The sequence below is a fragment of the Antechinus flavipes genome, chromosome 2 (assembly GCF_016432865.1).
Source record: "Antechinus flavipes isolate AdamAnt ecotype Samford, QLD, Australia chromosome 2, AdamAnt_v2, whole genome shotgun sequence".
NCBI classification, from domain to species: Eukaryota; Metazoa; Chordata; class Mammalia; order Dasyuromorphia; family Dasyuridae; genus Antechinus; species Antechinus flavipes.
This window is the reverse complement of record NC_067399.1, coordinates 550,657,512-550,683,008: the sequence shown is the minus strand read 5'-3', so window position 1 is coordinate 550,683,008 and position 25,497 is coordinate 550,657,512. Positions and strand designations below refer to the sequence as shown.

At 31.5% G+C, this 25,497-nt stretch overlaps 1 protein-coding gene across 8 annotated transcripts in view; it reads left to right on the top strand.

Moving 5' to 3' along the window:
* TJP1 (tight junction protein 1) overlaps window positions 1-25,497 on the top strand; it is a 288,816-nt gene that overhangs the window by 244,459 nt on the left and 18,860 nt on the right. For all 8 annotated transcript variants that reach the window (XM_051980964.1, XM_051980962.1, XM_051980961.1 and 5 more), the window contains 10 exons: window positions 7,557-7,699; window positions 8,221-8,326; window positions 12,257-12,407; window positions 14,495-14,603; window positions 15,786-16,005; window positions 16,320-16,504; window positions 16,609-16,704; window positions 22,733-22,815; window positions 23,801-24,011; window positions 24,685-24,785. In XM_051980964.1, the coding sequence (XP_051836924.1) occupies window positions 7,557-7,699; window positions 8,221-8,326; window positions 12,257-12,407; window positions 14,495-14,603; window positions 15,786-16,005; window positions 16,320-16,504; window positions 16,609-16,704; window positions 22,733-22,815; window positions 23,801-24,011; window positions 24,685-24,785 (1,405 nt within the window). The remainder of the gene's footprint in view (window positions 1-7,556; window positions 7,700-8,220; window positions 8,327-12,256; window positions 12,408-14,494; window positions 14,604-15,785; window positions 16,006-16,319; window positions 16,505-16,608; window positions 16,705-22,732; window positions 22,816-23,800; window positions 24,012-24,684; window positions 24,786-25,497) is intronic.

The following is a 25,497-nucleotide window of genomic DNA, read 5'->3' as shown; positions in this document are numbered from 1 at the left end:
CTGCTGCAAATTATATGTTCCCTCTCTTCTATTGATCTGCTTTTCTATTTCTATTACAATATTAGTATTGGTCAGCACCAAATAGTTTTAATATTTATTGCAACTGTTAAACTTACTTTCTTTACATTTTGCCCTATTCTTTCTTTGATATTCTTGGTAAGCAGGTCATAATGGATAAATATGAAGAGAGAGATTACAAGAAAATTAGAAGAACATGGAACACATTAATTGTCAGACTTATGAATAGACAGTTTATAAATAAATAGCAAAGTTACATATAAAATGGATAAATTGTTACATTCAATTAAATAGTTTTTGTGCAAATAAAACAAATGTAGCCAAGATCAGTAAGAATGTAGAAAATTTTGGGGGAAATTTTATAGACAGTTTATTAGTTAAAATTGTCATATCAAAAATATATAAAGAACATTGGTATTCTTATAGATTTGATATTTTCCAAATGAATTAGATGTCAAAGGAAATGAACAGGTAGTTTTCCAGTGAGGAAATTAAAATGATTTAGTCATTTGAAAAATGCTCTAAATCATTGTTGATTTAGACAATTGCAAATTAAAACAATCTTGAAATATCATTTTATATTACCAGATTGGCTAAAATAATAGAAGAGTGACAATGTTGGAAGGATTGTGGAAAAAATTGGGACCATTTTGGAGAGTAATCTGGAATTGTGCTGAAATTATTATTAAATTATATAAAAGTGACCATGCAATATTAATATCGGGTCTATCTCCAAAGACAATTACAGCAAAAGGAAAAGTACTTATGTTTTCTAAAATGTTTAGAGGAGCTCTGTTTGTGATGGCAAAGAACTGGAAATTGCAGGGATGCACATTAATTGGGAAATGATTGAACAAGTTGTGCTCTGATTGTGATGGATTATTTCTTTGCTATACGAAATAATGAGTTCACTGATCTTAGAAAAAACATGGCAAGACTTTCATGAAAAAATGCAGAATAAAATGAGCAAAACCAAGAGAAAATTGTATATAGTAACAGCAATATTTTCTTAATCACTTTGACTGAATAAGTTATTTTGACTTAATACCCAATTAATGTAAAAGAACTTAGGAAGAAAGATGCCATCTGTCTGTATCCAGAGAAAGAACTGATAAAACAAATTATTTATAGAATAATTTTATATGCCTACTCCTCTTTGTGTCTAATGGTAGGTAGCCATCTTTAGGGCAGGGGTGTGTGTGTGTGTGTGTGTGTGTGTGTGTGTGTGTGTGTGTGCACGCGTGTGTGTGTGCGTGTATGTGTGTGTGTGTGTAGTAAGTTGTGTATAATATGTTTCATGTGCAGTCATCTTTTTTATTGTATTGTTATGGTAATGCTTGCTTTTATTTCATAAATTAAAAAAAATTAAAATTAAAAACACTGGGAAAGCATAGTTTCAAGTTTTTCAGTTATCAGTATATTGTATACTCTTCTGCTGCAAACACTTAAACTGTAGGAGAAAAAGAATGTCATAGCACAGTGGAACTATATCCCTCTGTATTATAAAAAGGCTTCACAACTTTTTTTGGATACTTCTTTCCTTCTCTCTCCATCCCCCACATCAGTATCTTTTTTTTTTTTAAATAACTCTCCTTCCCAATAAAACATTCCTTTGCATAACAAAGTAGTAAAATTCTTATTCATCTTTTTTTTTAAAGATGTTTATTTTCCTTTCCAGTCTGGTGTTCCTGTAGATTTCCAGTCTTAACATCATATTATTCTCCTTCATTCACTAGTTCTAGGTAAATTGGCCTTCAAGCTGTTTCCTTTACTTAATATTCCCTCTTGTACTTCTTTGGCTTTGTAATATTGGTTCATCGTCTCTGTAATGTTCTGCCTCTTTACTTTCACTTAGTAGACCCTAATTTCCTTTAACGCTCAGCTCAGATTTACCCCTTGTCCTTTAACAAGATTCCTCTTGATCTCTTGTATTACTAAATAAATATTTATTTTATTTATTTGTTGGCTTCTAGTAGAATATCTTAAACACAGGGACTCATTAAATTTTATTCCTAGCACTTAGTACCAAATAATGTGACAGCAGTGTGACAGTAGTGTGGTGTAGTGAATAGAGTTCTATCCCTGAGTTCAAATTCATTCTCAGATGCTTAATAACTATGTAGCCCTGGGCAAATCACTTAACCTCTGCCTACTTCCTTATAGTAAAATAAGGATAATAATAGCACCTACTCACCCAACTCCCAAAGTTGTAAAGACTAAATGAGATATTTATAAAGTGCTCTGCAAATCTTAAAATAGTATGAAAATAATGTTATTGTTACTATTGCAACTTTAACTATAGCTATCACAAATTTCATATCTGTATATACCAGTTTTATTCATCATTGATTTTCAGGGATTATTGATAAAATGTATGTTCTTAGTAGAAAGGAGGTGAAATAGGCATAGGATGAAGCATCTACATGATACACATCAATCTAAGATTCAGTTTATCTAATATTTCACCAGTTTCTTGGGTATCAGATCCAGACTTGTTTTATTTACATTTCTCTTCTTAGTGATTTAGGTCATATTTCTTGTATTTGACAATTTTTCTTTCTTGTGAGAAAAACTGTTCATATCTTTTTGCAAAGCACTTGCTAAGAGCAGTAAGATAGAAGAATAATTAGATGGATTTGCCTATCATGAAGCTTATTCTACTAAAATCCATCATAGTTGATCACCACATAATCTTTCTGTTCCTGGATTTGAACTCAGGAATATGAATCTTTCTGATTTCAGTCCATTATTCTCTACTACCTACCTAGTCAGTATTATCATAGTGCATTTTTGGTGTTGTAAGTATTTAGTAAATTTTTTCTTCCATTCATCCATTGTTGAATAAAACCAAGAATTTTAAGGACTTTTTAATAGGAATAAATACAGTCCCTATTGCATAGGCAGACAGAAATAGAATTAATTAGTTAAAGCTGATAAGATTCCACATCAGGTTAATATCTTTTGTAACAGTTACAACTGAGAAGAAATTGGATATTGGTTATTTTTAGATGAAGCAAATACCCTATCTCTAGAATTACTCAAACAGTGGTGAATTCCATCTGATAAGGATGCTTTTGAGATGGTTGGGCTTGGTCTAGGACTGAAATGACTTGGAATTTGAATTTGTCATCTCAAGTGAAATTAATGACTCCAACTCTGTATTTTCTTTGTGTTTCACTAAAAAAGATTCTGTAAGCAGTTGTGACTCCTTAGGATTGCGGAACTTAGATTTGAAAGGTGCTGTCTGGGTCACCTGCTCCAGCCACTTAATGTTATGGAGAAGGGAAGGAGGGCTGAGTGAAACTGGGTCAGAGAGGCCACAGGACACATCCCTAGCCACACACCCACCGCCTCAGGTTTCAGGCGAGATCCTTAAGTTTCCCTTGTCATCTCATTCCTTAGTGTCTGTGCAGGAGGCCAGGTGCAGTTAGGAGGAGAAATGTTAGGCTCAGATTCGGAAGAAAGACCTGGATTCAAATCCTAGTATTCTCACCTGATATCTTTATATATCTTTTAGAAATTAGATAAGCCTCTTTAGGTCTTAGTTTTCTCATCTATAAAATGAAAAAGCATCCTTTTTTAGTATCTGTATATCCAGTCACTGCTACGTCTGTGATCCTGCAATGGAATCAATCTCTCTCTCTCTCTCTCTCTCTCTCTCTCTCTCTCTCTCTCTCTCTCTCTCTCTCTCTCACACACACACACACTTATAAAAAAGGTTTTATTCATTCTTTTATTTTTTACATCATTATAATTTTTCCCTATCCCTCACCATTCTCAGAGAGCTATCATCTTTATAACTTTTATTTCTTAAAGTCAAGAGAAGAGGAAGGGAATGAACGCAATTACTAGTACAAAACCTTGCTACTTAACAAAAGGAGCAGTTAGGTGTTGCAGTGGATGGAGTCAAGGAGAACTAAGTTCAAATTTGGCCTCAGACACTTAGTAGCTGTATGACCCTGGACAAGTCACTTCACTCTTGTTTTCCTCAGTGTCCTTATATGTAAAATGAGCTGGAGAAAAAAATAACAAACCATCCCAGTATTTCTGCCAAGGAAACCCCAAATTGGGTCATGAAGAGTCAGATGCTACTGAACAGAGAAAGGGAAACTAATTAGAAACTGACCTGAAGTTCTGAGCTTGTAGTTCATGAATTTAAAAAAAAAATTTTTTTTTATTAACTAAATTTCATTATATTTGCTTTTATTTTTAATCTATTCCATGCATTTAAACTTTTTTTGGGAAAAAAAAGGTTCATGACAAAGAATTAAGAACCCTATAACTTTGCTAAGGTTCCTTCTAACCTCTAAATATGTCATCCTGTTTTGATCGAAAAACACTTATTGTTTTCCAGCTGCTTTCATTTTTCTTTTTGTTATATCTCTTATTGCTGGTTTTTATTACTTGTTTTCTGTTTCTAAGCAGATAGAGGTTGTTTGCAAGCGTTTTTTCTATATTCTATTGTCAATGGGCATTTTTTTTTTTTTTTTTACATTTCTTAGGAGATATTTGCATTTACATCTCTTTTATGGCCTTTTGGAAAATACTCTTTGTTATCTGTCGTCATTTCATTTGTTTGTATTATTTAGGGCAGCTAGGTGGCACTGTGGGTAGAGAACTGGGACTTAAGGAATACAAATTCAACTTAAGACATTATAATACTGTAATATTTTGACTTTTAACTGTAATACTGGGCAAGTCACCCACTCACTATCTGCTTCAGTTTGTTCAGTTATAAAATAGGGATTTTGTCAAATACCTTAGTATAGTGTCTATCACATAACAGTTACTTAATATTTTGTTTCCTTCCTGCCTGCTTTCTTGCATTCCTGCTTTCCCTTAGGCCTTCTTCACTTTAGTTCTCCCGAAAGCTAGTTAAACAAACTGTATTAAATATATCTTTAAATACATGAAGTATTGGGATATTAATATTATAGTCTTATAATAGGAATAATAAGTTGTGTTTCTGTGTGCCCTTAATTTTTAAATCTTAGCCTTTAATGAGTAAAAAAAATAAAATTTTTATTTACTTCATTTTTATAAACTTTCAGTCCTGAAGTACTTCAAGTGTTACTTTCATTGTGCTTGAATTTGATAAATATTTGAAATAGTCTACTTTTTAATACTGTTTATGTTATTTTTTAAAACTGTTGTTGTTTTTGTTGTTTTAAATAACGTTTGGTCAGCTTCTATATCTTTTGAACTTAGTTTAGTTAACACTAATGAAGTTATGCTGTTTGGAAAATGTTACATGACATTAATATTGAATTATTGAAACATGAGGTACTTGATTAAATTTAAATGCTAAGCAAAATTGAAATTACATGTTTCTAAGCAAGAAACTATAATTTTTCAAAATTGTGCTAAGCAAGTCTTAACATCTTAGCCAAGTATGGAACATATTTCATCTGCTTAAGTAATTTAGAAAATATTAGTAAAACAGACTTAAACTATGTTTACTTAACTCTTCTTCTATGTAGTTTGGTGATGATTGTAGAGAATTGTACTTCAAACACAGTAGATTTTTGAATCAAGACAGTCTCTTTATGTGTATGTGGTATATATTAAGGATGGGTCTTAACTTTTTTCATTGTATTGTGGACCTCTTCGTGGCAGTTTGATGAAAATCATGGTTCCCCTTTCAGCCATAATGTTCTTAATTTCATAAAATACATAAATCATCAAACAGACCAATTGTATTGAAATAGTTAACTTTTTTCCTAAGTTTGTGGGACTCCCAAGTTTCAAGAATCTTTTCTATAGGTAGAATTAGAAGAAGGAAAACAAGAAGCCATTATATTTGTTAATTAGATTACTGATGACCATTGAATGAAGTTTCAATAAAGTGCTGGTGAAATCACAAAGATCCAATGGGATAGAGAAAACTAATAGAGGCAGTGACTACAAATGACATGATAGAAATTTGGAATTGATGCCTAGGTGAGGAAAGGATAAAGGAGAAGTTTAATCCCATAATCATAACATTTCAAGGATCACATTAGTAAGGGTATGCCTCAAACAATTACAGATTATAACCCACATATGTATAATTTGTCACAGCTGAAAAAAAATTATCATATTTTGTCCAGACTTTCCAAAAAATTATCCGGATTGATTTCTAGTAAGTTTGGATAGGTATTTCCTTTGCCAGACCATACTCACAACCTGTTTTGCTTGGTGTAATTTTTATTAGAGCTTGTGTATCACTGAACTGGTTCTTAACTCAGTCATTTCTATACCCTGTTGAAATCGTGGAGTAGGAATATAATTATAATTTAGTATTTGAAATTATTGGTATTATGTTTCTGTAAATTGATGTCATTTAAAGCATAATATAATGGCTCCCTCTAGTGACTGGTAATGGAAGTGCACTAAAAATCTGATTAAAAATGTAGTTAGGAAGCAGTGGAAGGTTAATTTTTAATGTACGTACTGGATATTATTTTGAGGGTTAAAAAAATAAAGTGAGGAACAGTTCTATTCTGAAGATTTTTATATACATGCATACATACATTCAAACATATGCATGCATATAGTGCCAAGTGGGGATAACTAACAAATGATAAAGTTATTCATTAAAATGTGCAGGGGATAGATGTATTTTAATTACATGTAAAAAGATTTAGTGTGTATAATAAGCACTATGCTATTTTTGTGGACATTTATATTAAAATGATAGTAAATGAGTTATGAAGACAGTTGTTCATATTATTTAACATTCATAGTTTAGATAAGATGCTTTAAAGTCAAAGTTCAGACAAAACAATATAACTGAGAATATTACTTTTTTTGCTATTTGTTGTGTATGAAATACAAATAACTTCCCAGAAGTGGGTTTTAAAAAAAAAAATTCCTACAATAGATTCAGAATTTTTGGTTAACATGAAAATATTTTGATAGTTTCCCTCAAATGTATTCTTTAAATAGCCTTTTTGTTGTTGTTGTTGTTGTTGTTTTTGGTCTTTTAATATGTCCTAAAAGGTTTCTGGACATTTTTTTTTTTTTAATGCAAAGACAATTATAGAAATATATTTTTTCCTTTTCCATATCCATTCTAAAATGGACTTGTTTTACACAGAAATTTCTTGTGATTTATATTTTTGAATGTTAGATTAATTGCAATGTGTTGAATTATATTTGGAATAATTACTTGATTTTGTAAACAGAAGCGCCTTGACCTTTAAGATTTAAAAGTAGCATTGTTCTTGTTAGAGATAGGAGGCAGTGTCTTAGTTAAACTTTTATTTGTGATTCTGAAGCCATTTTAACACATGAAATTTTAAAAAAAGACAATATATCTAACTGATTATTGGGTAGATGTGACTATTCAAAGCTATGAAAAGTCTTTTATTATATTTATTACAGTTCTTTCTTCACTAATTTCTTGATGTAGATTTAAAGTACATTAGTAAACTCCATTTTTCTGTATAAAAGATTAGTGAAGTTTTTTCCATAAGGAAAGACAACTTCGATCCATATTTAGACTAAATAAATTAACTTCTTTCTCTTCCTTGTTTTCTGTTTAACAAAATATTTAGTCTCCGGAGCAGAGAAGAAGAGAAGAATTCCAAACCTGGAGCAATCTCTACACCTGTAAAAAGCATAGATGATCTCATGCCTACTAAAATCATAGAAGAAGCTGTAGTTGAAAGGAATGAAAAACAACCCCCTGCTCTTCCAGGTAATCTTGGACAATACTATGCATGTTAACTTCAATAATTTAAATAAAAGGATGTAAGAGGAGACTATTTGAAAGCTGTTGGTTACATTTTAAGTATAAAAATGTCTTGTATCTATTATTTTCCATATGTAGAAATACAATTAATTTACCTATTGGAAAAAAGAAATGTCTGGTGTGTGGTAGTATTAAATATATCAATTCATGGGAAATAAAGAACAGGCCTTTGAGAGAGAATTTAGCCATTACTCAATCTCTTGTGTATTCTTCTGTATCCTTTTTTTCCTGGAGAGAAAGTATAGCATAGCTTCATGGTAGCGTAGGTAGCAGCTTACATGTCTTGGCAAAATATTAAAATTGACAAGACATAATGTGTATGGACCTTTGTTATATAATTTTGCAGTGCAAAGTCTGCTATCCTTCTTATTAACATAATATATGTCTTCTTTATTGTTAGGATTTCCCACCTTTTATTTATGTTGATAAATAATGAACTTTATACAACTGTAATTTTTCCTTCTTAGAACCAAAACCTGTGTATGCTCAAGTTGGGCAGCCAGATGTGGATTTACCTGTTAGTCCTTCTGATGGTCTTCTACCCAATTCAACCCATGAAGATGGAATGCTTCGGTAATATAATCCTAAATTATCCTAAATTATTTTGTTTTTAATGTGTATAACTGTATGTGTATAACTGTAAATATGTATAGTATTCACTATAACACATTATTCAAGATATTTTAGAATGCCACTAAGTCACATAAGACTATTTGAGTACCCTTAATTAAAGTTTTTACATTATTGTTTATGTCTTTATCTTGAAACACAGCTTATTTAGGTATGGGAAGGTGATTCTTCCCACTTTGAGACTTGCATATCTGTCTTTAACCTATTTTCTTGGTTGAAGTTGTAGAAAAGTTGTTTCCTATCCTAATTAATTTTACAAGCTCCTAAATGTGGTACTAAAGATATAGCAACCTGTCATTCATTACTGTTTCCTGAATAAACCAGCAAATAGGAAAATTTTCTTTTTCTAAGCAGATCAGTAAAAGCTATATCAGTTAAAAAAATAAGTTTTCAAACAATGGACAATACGTAAAAGGAAAAATAGTTGCTTAATTTAAATTTTTAGTAAGGATCTGACCTCTCTTCTCCCATACCATTTTTACTATATGCTTCAGTTTTTGTAGTATGATAAAGCCATAATAATAGAATTAGAGAAGAGCACATTTACAAAATTTATAGAATTCACATAAAGTTTAGGTGAGGTAAAGAGATGAGAGATTAGGATGCCTTTAAATAATACCAGTAAGCAAACACTAAGTTATTTGTACTTTGTGATTTTCTTTTGTAGATCATTGTATAGGCATTAATTTCTACATATTATTCCCCCAGTTTTGAGCATGTGTAGGTAGAATTTAGAAATAGTAAAGCTCATTGTTATAATTCATTATATTACAGATCTAAAGTGAAAATAATTATAAATTATGGAATTTTTACTGATTTATAAATTAGACTGAACATTCTTCTGTACTTTTAATCAATAAAGATAACTATATTAATAGCTTCTTAGCCAGCTGAAATTTCTATCAGATAATTGTTTTGAAGGGACAAGAGGGAACAAGCGGAATTAGTTTGGCACCAGGTTTTTTTGTTCCACCTAAATGTAATGTGGACTAAAACATGCAAGATGGCATTATTATCAAGTGACCAGAATACTTACATTTTAGTTGAATTTTTTGAAAGGTTAATTATCATGGTTACTACCTCTACTATGCAGACATTTTAATGTAATATTTGTTGGTAGCTAGAGAATCATCAACATTTTAAATTTTAAGATAATGACCCAATTTATATAATGGTTTAAGCTTTTGCAAAGTTTTTTCCTTCACACTACCTTTGGGAAAGTTGGGTGCTACAAGTATCGACAGGTGTAAGAGAGAGAGAGAAAGAGAGAGAGAGAGAGTGTGTGTGTGTGTGTGTGTGTGTGTGTGTGTGTGTGTGTACACACGCCTGTGCCTATGTGTATCTTAATTTCTAAAGTAAGTATTTAATGTGTTTTTTAATGTAAAATTCTCAAAACCTTAGTCTTCTCTCTATTGCTCCCTCCCCTGACTAATTAATTTCATCTTTTCAAAAAGGTGAAGGCCTAAGATTGTTGAACAGTATTCCCATTCTATTGTTTGTTTATGTTTTCCTTCATCCCTCAAGTTACAGAAAAACAAGATACAATATCTGTATCTTTGATCCTGGTTCCTCCCAGCATTCTGCTCTTGAATGAAATGAATGCATGAAAAAAAGCATATATTAAGTACCAATGCTGTACTAAATACTGGTGATACAAATAACAATAAAAAAAGATACCTCTCAAAGTGGTCATACTTTTATTTAGGTCAGACAGCACATTCATATAATTCAGCTGCAGGGCAAATGAAAAAGACCCAGAAGTTGTTATGGGTACAGTGATAGGGCTTTTAGTAAAGTTACCAAGTAATAAAAACTACCAGGTCAGTTTACAGTGCCCTGTAGCTTAGAGAGCAGTAAGACTCAGAAGACAGTAGGATGCATTTGCATAGCAGATAGTCAAGTAGTGTCTTGATTCATTTCAGTTTGGTTTCCGCCTTCACAGTTGTATATAAACTTTACTTTTAGGCCACTAGTGACTCCCTAATAATCAAATCTACTGACTTCTTTCATGTCTTAAACTCATTGGCTTTCTTATAGCAATTTATGCTTAAAACCACTTTTCATTCTAGATACTCTTTCATTATCAAAAATATTACATTGTCCTAATTTTTGTCTTTTCCTTGCTATTTCCTTTGTAGATTTATTTATTTATTCTTCCTATGCCCCTTACAGTTCTGTCATTGGTCATCTTCTCTTTAATACATTTTACTTTGTAAACTATTTATCAATATAACTTTAACTATTACCTCTAGGCAGATAATTCTCAGATTTCTCTTTTAAAGTTTTAGAGGTCCCATATCCAGGTATGATTTGTTATAAGTAATGGTAGTTGTTGATTTAGAGTGCTGAAGGATCTTTGAGTTGATTAAATTCAGCCTTTTCAGTGTGCATAAATGGAAACAGAAAAACATTGAATGACCATACTTTTACATATCTGAGTCAGAATTTGAACATAGGTACCAGTATGCTATTCATTATTCTATGCTGTCTCTTACAAAGAATTGTGCCTATATTCTTCACTTGATTTTCAGTTGTTTTAGATAAATCTGAAAAAAAAAATTACTTTTTTACAATATTCCTTTTTGGTCAAATTTTTAAAAAAATTTATTAAAGCTTTTTATTTACAAAACATGCATGAGTAATTTTTCAACATTGACCCTTGCAAAACCTTCTGTTCCAAATTTTCCTCTCCTTCCCCCCACTCCCTCCCCTATATGGCAGATAGTCCAAAATACTAAATATGTTAAAATAAATGTTAAATCCAATATAAGTATACATATTTATACAGTTATCTTGCTGCACAAGAAAAATCGGATCAAGAAGGAAATAAAAAACTTGGAAAGAAAACAAAAGCAAACAAAACAACAACTGAGAGTGAGAATGCTATGTTATGATCCACTCTCAGTTCCCACAGTCCTCTCTCTGGTTGGATTCATTCACAACTCCACCAACAATGCATCAGTGTCCCAGTTTTCCTGCATCCCCTCCAACATTCATCATTATTTTTTCCTGTCATCTTAGCCAATCTGACAGATGTGTAGTGGTATCTCAGAGTTGTATTAATTTGCATTTCTCTGATCAGTAGTAATTGGAACCTTTTCATATGGATAGAAATAGTTCCAATTTCTTCATCTGAAAATTGTCTGTTGTTTAGTCAAGAATTTTGAGAATACTGAAAAATATCTCACAGAAATTTAGGATTTTGGCTTTTTTTTTTAGCCACTCTTTTCCCCATATTCCACAATAAATGCTCAAGGAATATTTCTTGAACAACTCATATGTTCTTTTTTTTCTGGTAAGGCAATTGGGATTAAGTGACTTGCCCAGGATTACATATCTTGTAAGTATTAAGTGTCTAAGTGTGGATTTGAATTCAGGTCCTCTTGACTCCAATGCCAGTGTTTTAGCCACTATGCCATCTAACAACCCCTTTCTTCTTGTCTCCCCTCTGACCCCAACTATTTTTAACCTTTTTTTGGGGGAAGGGATTGGTACACTTATAATGTATTGTTGTTTCTCTGCTGTATCTCACTTGCTCACCTTTTACACTTTGTGTCCAACATGTCTTTAATTTTTTTTCCCAGTGCTTACTGTAATGTTCTTCACATAGTTATTTAATAAAAATTTTATTTAATTGACTTTCATAATAAAAGCCTGACATTTTTGGAACAAGTTTATATTAAGTATAGGAAAAAGGTGTTATTAACTGTGAATTTGAATTATGAATCATTAGCTCTTATTAATAAGCAAATTGAGGATCATTATGAAGTATTAGAAATAATCTTTTTAGATTGAATTCAATCAAATTTTTGTTGCTTTTTTCATGTTAAGAACTTCTCTTAAGAATTATGCATTAAATTTCTAATTTTACAGGCCAAGCATGAAACTAGTAAAATTCAGAAAAGGAGACAGTGTGGGTTTACGTTTGGCCGGTGGTAATGATGTAGGAATTTTTGTAGCTGGAGTTCTGGAAGACAGTCCTGCTGCTAAAGAAGGCTTAGAAGAAGGTGACCAAATTCTCAGGGTATGTCAGTATATTAACTTGTGTAATTTAAAAGTTCTTTTAGAATTAGATATATAAAATGGAGAACCATTAAATTATAATTTACTTTACTCTTAGAGGTTCAAGCAGTTACATGTTTAAAAAGGAAAAGATTCTTGTTTTAATACAGGACTTATGATATGACAATATGGGAATGCAACTTGATATTTTTACATTAGTCAGTAGTTTTATTTTGTTATTTGCTGGATCAGAAGTTGAATTAAAACTATCTAAGGTATAAGTTCCAACTCTATAACTTGGCATATAAGCAAACCTTTTATATCCCAACCTATCCCTCCAGACTTATTTTTGGCTCCTCTTATGACATAAACTTTTTACTGCAGCCATAGTGAACACTGTCATTTAAACATCCCTCCTACTTTTCAGTGTCTCTGCTTTTACTCATATTGTACCTCCTTCATTAGATGCTCTTCCTTACCTTATGTCTCAGAATTCTAGACATGGTTTGAGGCTCCTGAACTAGAGTGAACCTTAGATAATTTATCCAACTTTTTCATTTGAAAGCAGAGTCTTCTAATTTCCAAATTTGTTTCTTTGTTTTTAATTGGTCATCTCATATGATTGTGCATACTAGATGGTGGATTGGATATTGTTCTGTACTGGAGTCAGAAAGATCTATTCAGATTCCGTCTCAGACATATCATGTTCATTTTTGAGCAGGTGTGTGCCACCATTCTTTTATCCATACACTGGGAATAGCAATAATGTCTACCTCCCAGAGTTGTTGTAAGGATCAAACGAGAGATTTGTCACGTGCTTTGTAAACCTTAAAGGATTATATTAATGCTAGTTGTCATTATAATTATAATTTTATTTTCTCTACATTTCTTTATCTTGATATGCCCTTAAAAATATTTCTTTGCTAAGATTTAAATTGCACTGACTATATAACAAAAGCATGATTCAATAAAGGTTAGATCATCAAAAGACAGTACAATTTTACAGGAGTTTTAAAAATCATAATTATGAATTTCTCTTATTGATAATGATTTTAAAAGTAATTTTCCACAAATGCTTGGTGTAATAGTTTTATTGTTTTCAGGTTATTCTTAAAGTATACTTAAATTCTAAAAGGCGTAATAATTAAGTTTCCTGTAAATTTAATTAAGTAGAAGGATTAATTACTAAAGGATCCTCTCATGTAATGGAAAATTAATATGATGTGTTTTAAAGCATCAAACAAATTTCTAAATGCTTACGTTATTGAGGTATACAATAGTATACCTCAATAACTATCGTATACCTCAATATGTATACAATATTGATGTATACTATTGTCACTCAAACTACCTTTTTCAAAATACCTTATTTTCATTCCTTTTCTCACTTTTATTTTTATTAGAGTGGCATAGTTCAGTGATTTTATTTCACATAATTACCATTGATAATTTTTAGAATTAGCCTTCTTAAAAATATCATTTTTTAAAAGAAAAATGTTGAATTGATAATTGTTTTTAGAAGTAGGAATTTTTCTACCTTTTTTTAGAAAAGAGGGTCTTGTTTTAAAAAAAAATTTTATCTTTTTCACTTTATTAGCCATATTTTGTACTGAGATTTCACAGGCAGCTTTCAATGTAAGATTATTCATATTTAATTTTATTTATAAAATACATCAGATAAAAAGGATATATGTTACAGGTCAAATTACACGTATTTTTAAATTATTTATTTCAGGAAAATGAAGCAAATTATGCTACATTTGTAATTATGTATATATATGTATGTATGTATATATATGTATATACACACACATACACACACGCACACACACACAGGTATATATTCATAGTATACATTGTATTATGTTTTAATGTTTGTTTAGGCTTATCTTTTTAATCTAAGGATATTTTGACATTTTCTTATAACTTACCCAGATTTTATTTAAACATTTTAAATCAAAAATTTTTTTCTGTTTACAAAACAACAAAATCTATAGAATATTGTGTTAGATAATTGAAAATCAAGTGAGAGATTTTTTTTGTTTAATTTTGCATAAATAATTTATATTTCATGTCATAGTATGATTTTTATGAACTACATTCTAATAGGTAAACAATGTAGATTTCACAAATATCATCCGAGAAGAAGCTGTGCTTTTTTTGCTTGACCTCCCTAAAGGAGAAGAAGTGACAATCTTGGCACAGAAAAAGAAGGATGGTAAGTTATATTCGTAGTTATCCCAAAATGAAAAAAATTAAAATTCATAGAGGGGTTGCTGTAGAAGAAAAGTTTTTGATCTTAGTGATTAGATTTTTCTTTAATAAAATCAATAAAGGAAAACCAGAACTGTATCTCAGTTAGTTGAACTGATAAATTAATTTATCTGCTAAGAACTGGCATTTATGAGAGAGACTAATAATCATAGATGAAATTAGATAGTAAAACACGATCCTTTTAATATATAACCCGTTGAAAAAAATGAGACTCCTGTTAATATATAAGTTTAATGACAACTGTTTGTTTTGGTATTTTAATATTTTAAGGAGATTTTTTCCTTCCCCCATTAGTTTTGTTTAAACTTCAGATTTTTCTTTTGAAGATTTGAAAATAAAATACAAGTTCATTGAGAACTGATAATTTTTTTATTCTTATATCCCAAATCCCTATAATATTTCTAAGTATTATAAGTGCTTGATAATTGTTTATTAAATTGAATTAAACTTTAAAAAGTAAAACCATACTACAGTTCTAAAAAATTAGATATTACCCATAATTTGTAATGTTTTGAACCATTGAGACAGTTTCATGGCTCATTGGAACAGAGTACTTGCTTAATAATCAGGACACTTGAATTCTAAACCTGATTTCTTATACTTCTGTCTACCTCAGTTTCCTCTAATTTTAATTGGAGATTATAATAGCATCTACTTAACCAGGGTTGTTGTAAGGTTCAAATGAGATTTTTTTTTTATACACATACACAAACACATATACGCGTAATAGTAATAATAATTTTTTATTTTTCAAAATACATGGAAAGATGATTTTCATCATCCACCTTTGGAAAATCTTGCATTTCAGTTTTTCTTCCTCCCTCCCCTATATAGCAAATAACCCAATATAGGTTTACACATGTACAATTCTTCCAAACATATTTCCACAAATAGCATGTTTTGCAAGAAAAAATCAGATTAAAAGGAAAAGAGAAAAACACAAACAACAAAGGTGAAAAATACTATGTTTGATCACATTTAGTCTCCATACCTCTCTCTCTGGACGTGGATGGCTTTTTCCATCACAAGTCCAATATTTGTAAAGCATACAATGCTTAATAGATGATCATTAAACATTTCCTTTCTTTTCATTGACATTCTACATGTTTATTTTGTTTTCTTTCAGTTTATCGTCGCATTGTAGAATCAGATGTAGGAGATTCTTTTTATATTAGAACACACTTCGAATATGAAAAGGAATCTCCTTATGGGCTTAGTTTCAACAAAGGAGAAGTGTTCCGTGTAGTGGATACCTTATACAATGGAAAATTGGGTTCTTGGCTGGCTATACGAATTGGCAAAAATCACAAGGAGGTAGAAAGAGGCATCATTCCTAATAAGAACAGGTATGATTAGATAATTATTCTTCTTGGAGTAAATTAAATGAATAATACAATTAATCAAAACTTAAAACATTTCCTTTGTGAAATGTTATATAATGTATATAAGAAATAAAATAATACATTAAATAAGTAATAAACTTTATTCAACTTCGGTCTAATACAAATCATTGTTCAATGCTAAAAATTGCTGTAGTAAAAGATCCTCAAGTTATACTGAGATTAAGATTTAAATAACATCAATTAGACTTATGTTTCAAAAGTTAATTTATTTGTTGATCTTCTCCCTCCCCCCACCTTATATTCTGTTTTTAATATAGAGCTGAGCAGCTAGCCAGTGTTCAGTATACACTTCCAAAGACAGCAGGAGGAGATCGTGCTGACTTTTGGAGATTCCGAGGTCTTCGTAGCTCTAAAAGAAATTTACGTAAAAGCAGAGAGGATCTCTCTGCTCAACCATTTCAGACTAAGTTTCCTGCTTATGAAAGAGTTGTTCTTCGAGAAGGTAGCTTTCTTTTTAAGCTTTAGCCTATTCAATACCTATACTATCGTGGTAAATAAAAGTATCTTCAATGAATTGCTTTCATTAAAATAATGTCTTTCTTGTAGCTGGATTTCTCAGACCTGTAACTATCTTTGGACCAATTGCTGATGTTGCAAGAGAGAAACTAGCAAGAGAAGAACCAGATATTTATCAAGTGGCAAGTGAGTACCATTTTGATTGTTGATTACTGTTTCTAGATGAGGAGTAGAAATACCTGTTTACTTTCCCATTGCTGGGGAGGTAAACTTTCAAAATCCCTTTTTGGTCATTATCACTCATAATTCCTCTTCGTTTTGAAGTTTACTCAGTACAGATTATAATAGCTGTTTTTTACTTGACTAGCTCTGTGGAGCAATGGCACAGTGGATAAATTGCTATGGCCTGAAGTTGGAAAAGTCAGAAGGAAATCTGACTTCAAATTTGGCACCAGAACTTTGCTACTCCTGTGACCCTGAGCAGGTCTTTTAAGCTGTTTGCATCAGTTTCCTTATGTGTTAAATGAACTGGAGAAAGAAAAGGCAAACTACTCCAGTAACTTTGCCAAAGAAAATCCCAGATGGGTTCATGAAAAATTGGATATGACTGAAAAATGACTGAACAACAAAAACTTACCTCTCTGGTAATTTACTTTCCTTTTTCAAGGAGTTTAGCACTTGACTCCATCAATGTTTTCTCCTCTACAATTTCTACTCTTATCCTAGGTGAATTTAATAATTTATTTTGATGTTCCCTCAAACTCCTAGTTCTTTAGTCTCCTTAACTTTACTACAACCACACATGGTGGAAAGTCATAGAGAGATGGTTACAGCTAGTTCCCACCATAAAATTCTCATACCTTAATCAAAAATTCTGAAATTCCTCTTATCTGACCATGATTTTGTGTCATTTCTTTTCATCTCTTACCCCTTCTCACAGTGTCTTTGCCTTCATTGCCACTTTTAATCTCTCTACTTCTTGCTTGGTACTTTCTCAAGATCTTCTCTGACTTCAGTTTCTTCCCATCTCATTCCACACCTGTAATTAAACACTTCAACTCCATCCTGTCCTAAACTTTCAAATGTGTGGCCTCCTTATCGCTGCCCATCCCCAGTTAAATGTAAGGATAGATCCTTAGATTATTCCTACCATCATTGACTTCTTCTACTCCTACTCACGTAGTGCTGAACAGAATTGGATGAAATTACACAACTGTGCTGATGAGATGTATTATACCTTTGTTGCCTAACTAATATTGAATACTCACTGCAGCAAGGCAGTACTGTTTTTCCTCCCTAATTGATTTCTATCTTCTCTACTAATTTTGATCTTTTCTATTCTCTTCAAGTCTTTGCACTTGTACCTTTCTTCAATCTCTCACTTGAGAACCTTGTTTTTACTTTACTGAAAAAAATTTAGATCATTTGCTGTGAATTTCCTCTTCCTTTTTTATCTCAAAATATCTAAACATCACCCTCCACTTTGTCAAGGCCATCTGTCTGCTGTTTTCCATGGACTCATGACAACTTCATTTTTCTCTTTCTACTAGCTTTTTTTCACTCTTTCCTTTAGACACACATATCTCCTCTTCCCTTTAAAAATACCTTCTCTAAATCTTTCTATCGAGCTATTGTTCCATTATCTCGTCTTCCTTTTCATAGCCTTACTTCTAGAAAAAGCCATGAACTCATTCTTCTCCCAAGTTCTTACTCCTTTTCTCTTTGTAGTCTATCTTCCTACTTCATAACCAATTGAAATTCATGTGCCCAGTTATAAATGATTTTAAATTGCCATATCAGATAGTCTTTGTCACTCCTAGACATAGTCTTTGTCACTCCTAGGCTTAGTCACTCTATTGTATCAATTTAACATAATATTTATTCTTATATTATACATATTATCTCCTTGAATAGACTATATTTTAAAAGTACTCTTGTCTTATTCTTTTATATTTGCATTCCACAGTACCTGGCATACTCTCCCTTCTCTCCTCCCTTGGTAGGTGGTTATTTTCCTAGGGTTACCTATTGTTTGAAATGAAATAGGATTGGAACCATGTCTTCCCAGCTCCTAGCTCAGCACTCTATCCAGTATATCACATTGCCTCATCAGTAGTCATTTTTATTTTGTAAATATCCATTAAGACATTATTTTAATTGTTTATATTTTACATACATCAACATATGCCTTTGAATTGATAGATCCTCCATATTCTTTGGGATTTTGTTTTAAATTTTTGCTAAATTTTATATGTAGAATTTAGTTTTTATAATATGTGTATACACAAATTATCATGGAAAGGGTAAGAAAAAGAATATATTCACAATATATTTTTGTTAATGACTGTGATCTTAGTTCTTTTTTATAATAGCTTTTTATTTTTCAAAATATAAGCAAAGATAGTTTTCAGCATTAGCCTTGTAAAACCTTGTGTTCCAAATTTTTCTCCCTCCCTCCCCATCTCTCCCCTCTCCTAGACAGCAAGTTAATCCAATATAGATTATACATGTGCAGTTCTTCTAAACATATTTCTACATTTATCATGCTGCACAAGAAGAATGTGATCTTAGTTCTAATGAAGTTGGTCTTTTTACTGAACACTGATTACTTCTTCAGGACACTCCTATATTGGTAGAATAAATTCCTGCCAACATTAGAAAAAAACAAAATTTAGGGTTGATTATATTTTATCTGATTCCTGCCATGTTGATTTCCTTGAAATTTTTCCTCCTATGATTTCATGAACTTTAAGATTCATTGCAAACTGCAAATCTTTGTCTTTCTTTCTTCATTTTGACCCATGTTTTTCAATTTGATGGGGAAAGGAAACTTCACTTTTGTAGCAATATCATATATATTGATTTTAATGGGAGGATCTTCTCTTAGTCCTTTTAGAATTTATCTTTTTAAGCCTTAACCAAAGGATGTTGATTCAAAATTATTTTCATGGATGTCTTATTATAACTACTTAAGATGATCATAGCAGTTTATAGATAAAATACTAAAATACTTCTTTTTCTTGCATCTTGAGCCATCCCTCCTTTTTAGCTACAACGTTTTTAGTTACAATTTTTATGATTATGATTATTTTTTGATATTGAGAATGTCAATATTTAGCATTTAGGTATTCTCATTTGCTAAATATTAGACAGCTATCTCTTTTAGTGTACCAGCAAACAAGTTAAGATTCATAGATAATCTAAAAATTATGTAAATCCTAGTGTCAGTCTTTCTATAAGAGCAATTTTGTCAGAGCTTATATTTTGCTGATATTAGTCTTCAAGAACTGAAGATCACCTCCAATCCATGATGTCATCAAATTACATGTTTTGTGTAGGAATAATAATAATAATAATAATAGATATAGATATAGATATATATATATATATATATATATATATATATATATATATATATATATATATATACACACACACATATCTATCAGTATAAAGTTTGCCCACCACACTTTCATCTTCAAACTTATGAAAGTAGGTATTCCTTATCACCTCCATTTTGCAGATAAGGAAAATGAAATTGAGAAAATAAGTGAATTCCTTAGGTTCACATGGTTCTCATTAGGGTCTGATACAGAATTTGGAATCTAGTCTTCCTGAGTCCAAGTCCAGCACTCTTTCCACTGTGCTACAGATATCTTGAATGATAATGTTCTTAGCTGGCATTATGTAAAGGGCTTTTTAAAGTGTGAAAACTTGGTCCTCAAAATAACTCTTGAGCAGATACTAAAATTATTAGTTTCCTCATTTTGTGAATGAATATGAGCCTCAGGGAGGTTGGTAATTTGCCATTGGTTGTTTAGAAAGTTTCAATGATGCATTTTAAAGGGAGATTCTCCTCACTAACTCTAGAACTATCATCAATATTCTAGACTCTTAATTCTTAACACTTGCTCTTAATTTGCTTGTGGTATTCACGGATATATTTCAAGGGTTTTGTAAACTCAAATGAGGATGTTACATCTTTATTGCAATTTTATAGTTTTTATATGGAATATATTTCTTTTTTACTTATTAAAAAGCATTGTTCTCAGGAGTTTTTAGGGTTTATCAGACTTGCAAGAGGTCTGTGACACACAAGTTAGGAATCCAAATTACTGGATCATTTTTTCCCCCAAGACTATTATCTTGTATAATATAGTAGGGTGTAAGGAAAAGGATTAAAGTAATTGAATAGAGACAAAAATTACAATTCTATGAATGTTTTCCTTCTCATAGTTCAAATTCTTTAACTGACCTTCAATTAAAGTGCCAGTCTAAACTTTAAATGACATTGAAAAATGAAAGCATTGTATATTATTAAAAGAGCATAATCTTTGTAGATGTGTGATAATTATCTTGTCAGATTAGTTTTAATTTTGATACTGGAGATAAAATTTATTACAGATTGTGTTTCACTTTCAGTTCAACAGGACAGTGGTATTTTAGCTGAGGATAAATAATATACAATTTACTCATTTTTAATAGATGTACATATATGTATATAAATTACTGAGCTGCTCAGACATACTGCTAGCTTATTGTTAGCCCAGTTTAGATTGACACATTGCCATTGCTATTATCATACCACAGAAATGAATTTTTTGCATTACTTGTGTACCCTAGTTTAAACATGCATCTTATTTTAACTCCTTTACCTTAATGAAGATCTTTCCCCCTTTTCCAACTCTAAAGAATTGTAGCTCCTCTTTCTGCTTAGGATTCATCTGACTCCTTGAATTGCCCATTTGAGGGATAGAGGTAAGGATGGTGGGACATGGGAAGAGAGAGAGGAGATAATCCAGCCTGCTGTTGAGTGGTAGTATGGTTCCCAGGTATCTGGTGTGACCTTAGTAATATAGAATGAAATTATGCCTTAGTATATTTGGTCTAATGGGGACAATAATAGTTTACATTTATATTGCACTATTTGATGCTTTCCTCAAAACAACTCTGTGTGTGAATAGATACTCAAAGAATTCCACACTTCTATTCTGACTTAACTTTCCAGTTCTCTGTCATATCTCTGTTTCATGAATCCTATGCTTCAGGCAAACTAAGTTGCTTATTATTTCCCTAGCATGCCCTCCTATGTGTTTTACTTAGGTTGTTTTCTCTGGATGGGAAATCCCTATCATAATTTGTTATTTCTATTCATTTGGGTGCAGCTTAATTTACTGTTTTCCTGATTTTTCTTCTAAGAACCTATTTCCCAGCCCACTTTCCTCAAACGTGCTCTCTTTTTTGTTTGAATACCTATGATAATTTATGCCTTCTGTTATATACCGAATCACATCCCATATTATATTCTTTGTATGAACATTTTATTTACCTTATTGTTAATAGTTTTATAACTGTCATGGTATAGTTATATAAAAAGCACCTATTATTGATACATTCAATTTGTAATTTCATCAGCTGTGTGTAAATATGCTTCTTTTTTTATAGTTGCATTATACTTTCCCTACTTTTAATTATTTTTGTCAATGTTGTGTGAATTATTAACCTCAAAATTATTTTAATTTATATCTATTTGATTTATATATTTTTGATCCATAACTAATTATTTATTTAAATATCACCTATTCATATCCTTGAAATCATTTGATTCCTCATTATAAATTTTATCCATTTCTTTGACACTCGATACTAATTTTTTTCCCAAAGATTTTTTATCTTTTAATCTGCTTTTTTCTTTGAAGCCCACCTCAGCTTCTTTTATAAAGCTCTCATTGATAAAGCTTTCACTGATTTTTTTCAGTCTTCATGCCTAAGCACCTCACATTCCTCTCCCCAATAAAAACTAAACCTCCAGACCCCTCCAAGATAAATATATTCCTGACTATATATCACTTTCTAGTTACTTACATAGTTCATTCCTTCTCTATCTGAATTTTCTAGAGGCTGTCTTATTTTGTTGTTATATTGCCATATAGCATCTTATACATGCCATTTAATTGATAAATGTTTATTAAATTGAGATTTACAGTAGAAAGAATTACAGGGTAGCAACTATGTTCTTGAGGTACGTCAATGCATATTTGTCAACTTTTTGGCAAAACATCATTCCCATTTATTATAATTCATTTGGGATTTTGAATAATTAGATTATAAATGAATGTTTTGGAATACAGGCTGTTTTTGAAATGAAGTACCTGTATTTCCAGTATTTTTGATAGTATCTTCAAAAGTTGAGTTACTTTTTTTCCTTTATTAGAAAGTGAACCTAGAGATGCTGGCACTGACCAACGGAGCTCTGGAATTATACGACTTCACACTATTAAACAAATTATTGATCGGGTAAGTTGTAGCAATAAACAGTTCAATTGTATAATGAATCTAGAATGAATTTTGAAAATAAAGTTATTGAAAATGTTAGAATTGTCTCGTTTAAATGTAGAAAATATTACTAAATTTATTGTCACTTCTACCAGTAGTAATCATATCAATGAGAAGTATAATAATAATCATCATTATAAAAGTTAGTATTTATTTAGCACTCCAAGATTCACAAAATCTTGATAAATATTTCATTTTATTCTTAAAACTACTCTGAGTGTCATAGTTGTCCCCCAGTTTCCCACATGAGGAATCTGAGATAGAGAGAGGTTAAATGACCTTCCTAGAGTCACACAACTAGTAAATGTCTGAGACTGAATTTTACCTCAAATCTTAATCTTATATGATAGTTAAATTTTGTACTAATATTGTTAGATATGAATTTTGACTTTTTGTTTACTTCATGTGGTGTTTACAAGACATTTAAATATTCTAATGTTTTTATTTAAGGAATGAATGCTGTTGGTATTTTTTCTCTCAGATTAGGTCAAGCCATATTTAGATGAGGTATTTAACTTGTTTTAGCTATATACAACTTTTGTTATAAATAGTTTTTAAGATGAACTGTTTTAGAGATAATTTAATGAAGTAGAATTTTAAACCTGCTAGTCATTGCATGAAATGATAATGATAAAGATGATTGTGTTAAGATTGTTTAATTTGGGGAGTGGTAGTGAGGCAGTTGGGATTAAGTGACTTGCCCAGGGTCGCACAGCTAGTTAGTGTTACATTTCTGAGGTCAGATTTGAACTCAGGTCCTCTAGATTTAGCCAGTGCTCTTATCTACCATGCCACATAACTGCCTCCAAATGGCTTAATTTTACAAGTTAAGGAGATTTTATCTTCTTTGGATAGAGTGTCATTTTCTGAATTGGTAGTTTTTTGAAGAGAATTACATATCTGGAATCATTGTGGGGTTTTTTTTTGTTTGTTTTTTCTTTTGTAGGATAAACATGCTTTATTAGATGTAACACCAAATGCTGTTGACCGTCTAAATTATGCACAGTGGTATCCTATTGTGGTATTCCTCAACCCTGATTCTAAGCAGGGTGTTAAAACAATGAGAATGCGATTGTGTCCAGAATCACGTAAGAGTGCCAGAAAATTATATGAACGGTCTCATAAGCTTCGTAAAAATAATCATCATCTTTTTACAAGTGAGTACAGCCAAGAAAACTTTAAAAACCAGTTATTAAAAGTTTGCATAAGGAATCTGCTTAGACACACTTTTCATTCTTAATCTTTTTTTCCCCCTTTACATTTACCAGGCAGTCAGGGTTAAGTGACTTTCTCAGGTCACATAGTTAATGAGTGTTGTATCTAGCTGCCCAACACAATTATTTATAGCAAAAGTTTTTGTGTTTTTATGCTTTGCATTTCTTGGCTTCTAGAGATTTATCATTGATTTCATCCTAACAAGATCAACCACTTCCTCCCGCCCTCTTCCTTCTCTCCTCCCTACCTCCTACCCTTTTTCCCCCCCTCTTGCCCCTTCTCCTCAGCCGCAGTTGGGGTTAAGTGACTTGCCCAAGGCCACACAGCCAGGAAGTGTTAAGTTATGAGGCCAGATTTGAACTCAGGTGCTCCTGACTCAGAGCTGGTGCTCTCTCCACTGTACCACCTAGCTGCCCCCAGATGAACCACTTTTTAACAGGAAATAGCATTTTATAATTGGGGCACCAGCAGGACATTTATCTTCTGCAAATACTCCCATCTCTCTTGCAAGTAATATAATAATATTGCTTTTTGGTGGTTGAGTTGAAAGCTGTTTTACATCTCGACTTCTGATATCTTCCTATTCATGAGACCAAATTAATACGTTGTTTTCAGCTACTATTAATTTAAATTCAATGAATGACGGTTGGTATGGAGCACTGAAAGAAGCTATTCAGCAACAGCAGAACCAGCTGGTTTGGGTTTCAGAGGGAAAGGTAAGAAATTTCACTAATAGTTTTTTGAAGTTTGTCCTATATTTCAGAATTTTGTATTTTTGGTGTCTCTTAAGTTGCTGCATTATGTAAGTGACAGTAATAACAAAGAGAGAGGTTATGGAAGCAAGGAATAAACTTTGGCTCAATTAGAGACAAAAAAAATTATGTCTGATATGTGATATATTAAACTACTTTTACTAGTTTTTGTAATTCTAATAGCTTATTAATTCTAATTAGTCCATTCAATGAATTTCATTAAGGTCTCAGACCATGTATTTGGGAGACCAACTTTATTACTTTATATCTATCATATTAAATATTTTTTGCTATTGTCATTAGTTTTACACAAAATTTTGGTGAGCATGCCTTTTCAAGATAAATTTAACATTTCTCCCCATTAAAAGCAAAGTGAGTTTTTATTACCTGTTGCCATCTTTATTTTATATGTTCCTAACAGTTCAGTATAATAGCCCTGTCAGCTTTTCTTAAGACTATTCCCAAGTTCTTAAACTAAGTTTTACCAGACTATAAGGAAAAATTGTGGCTATCTCGTTTTCGGTTTGTAGGGTTTTGTTTTGTTTTTTTGTTTGTTGTTTTTGTTGTGATGGTGGTGCTATTTTTCCCAACTCTTTTCCCTATCCACTCCTCACCCTCTTCCTGGGCATGGCCCCTGTTTTCCTCTACTTGGCTGTCTACAGGAGCTCTGGCAGTG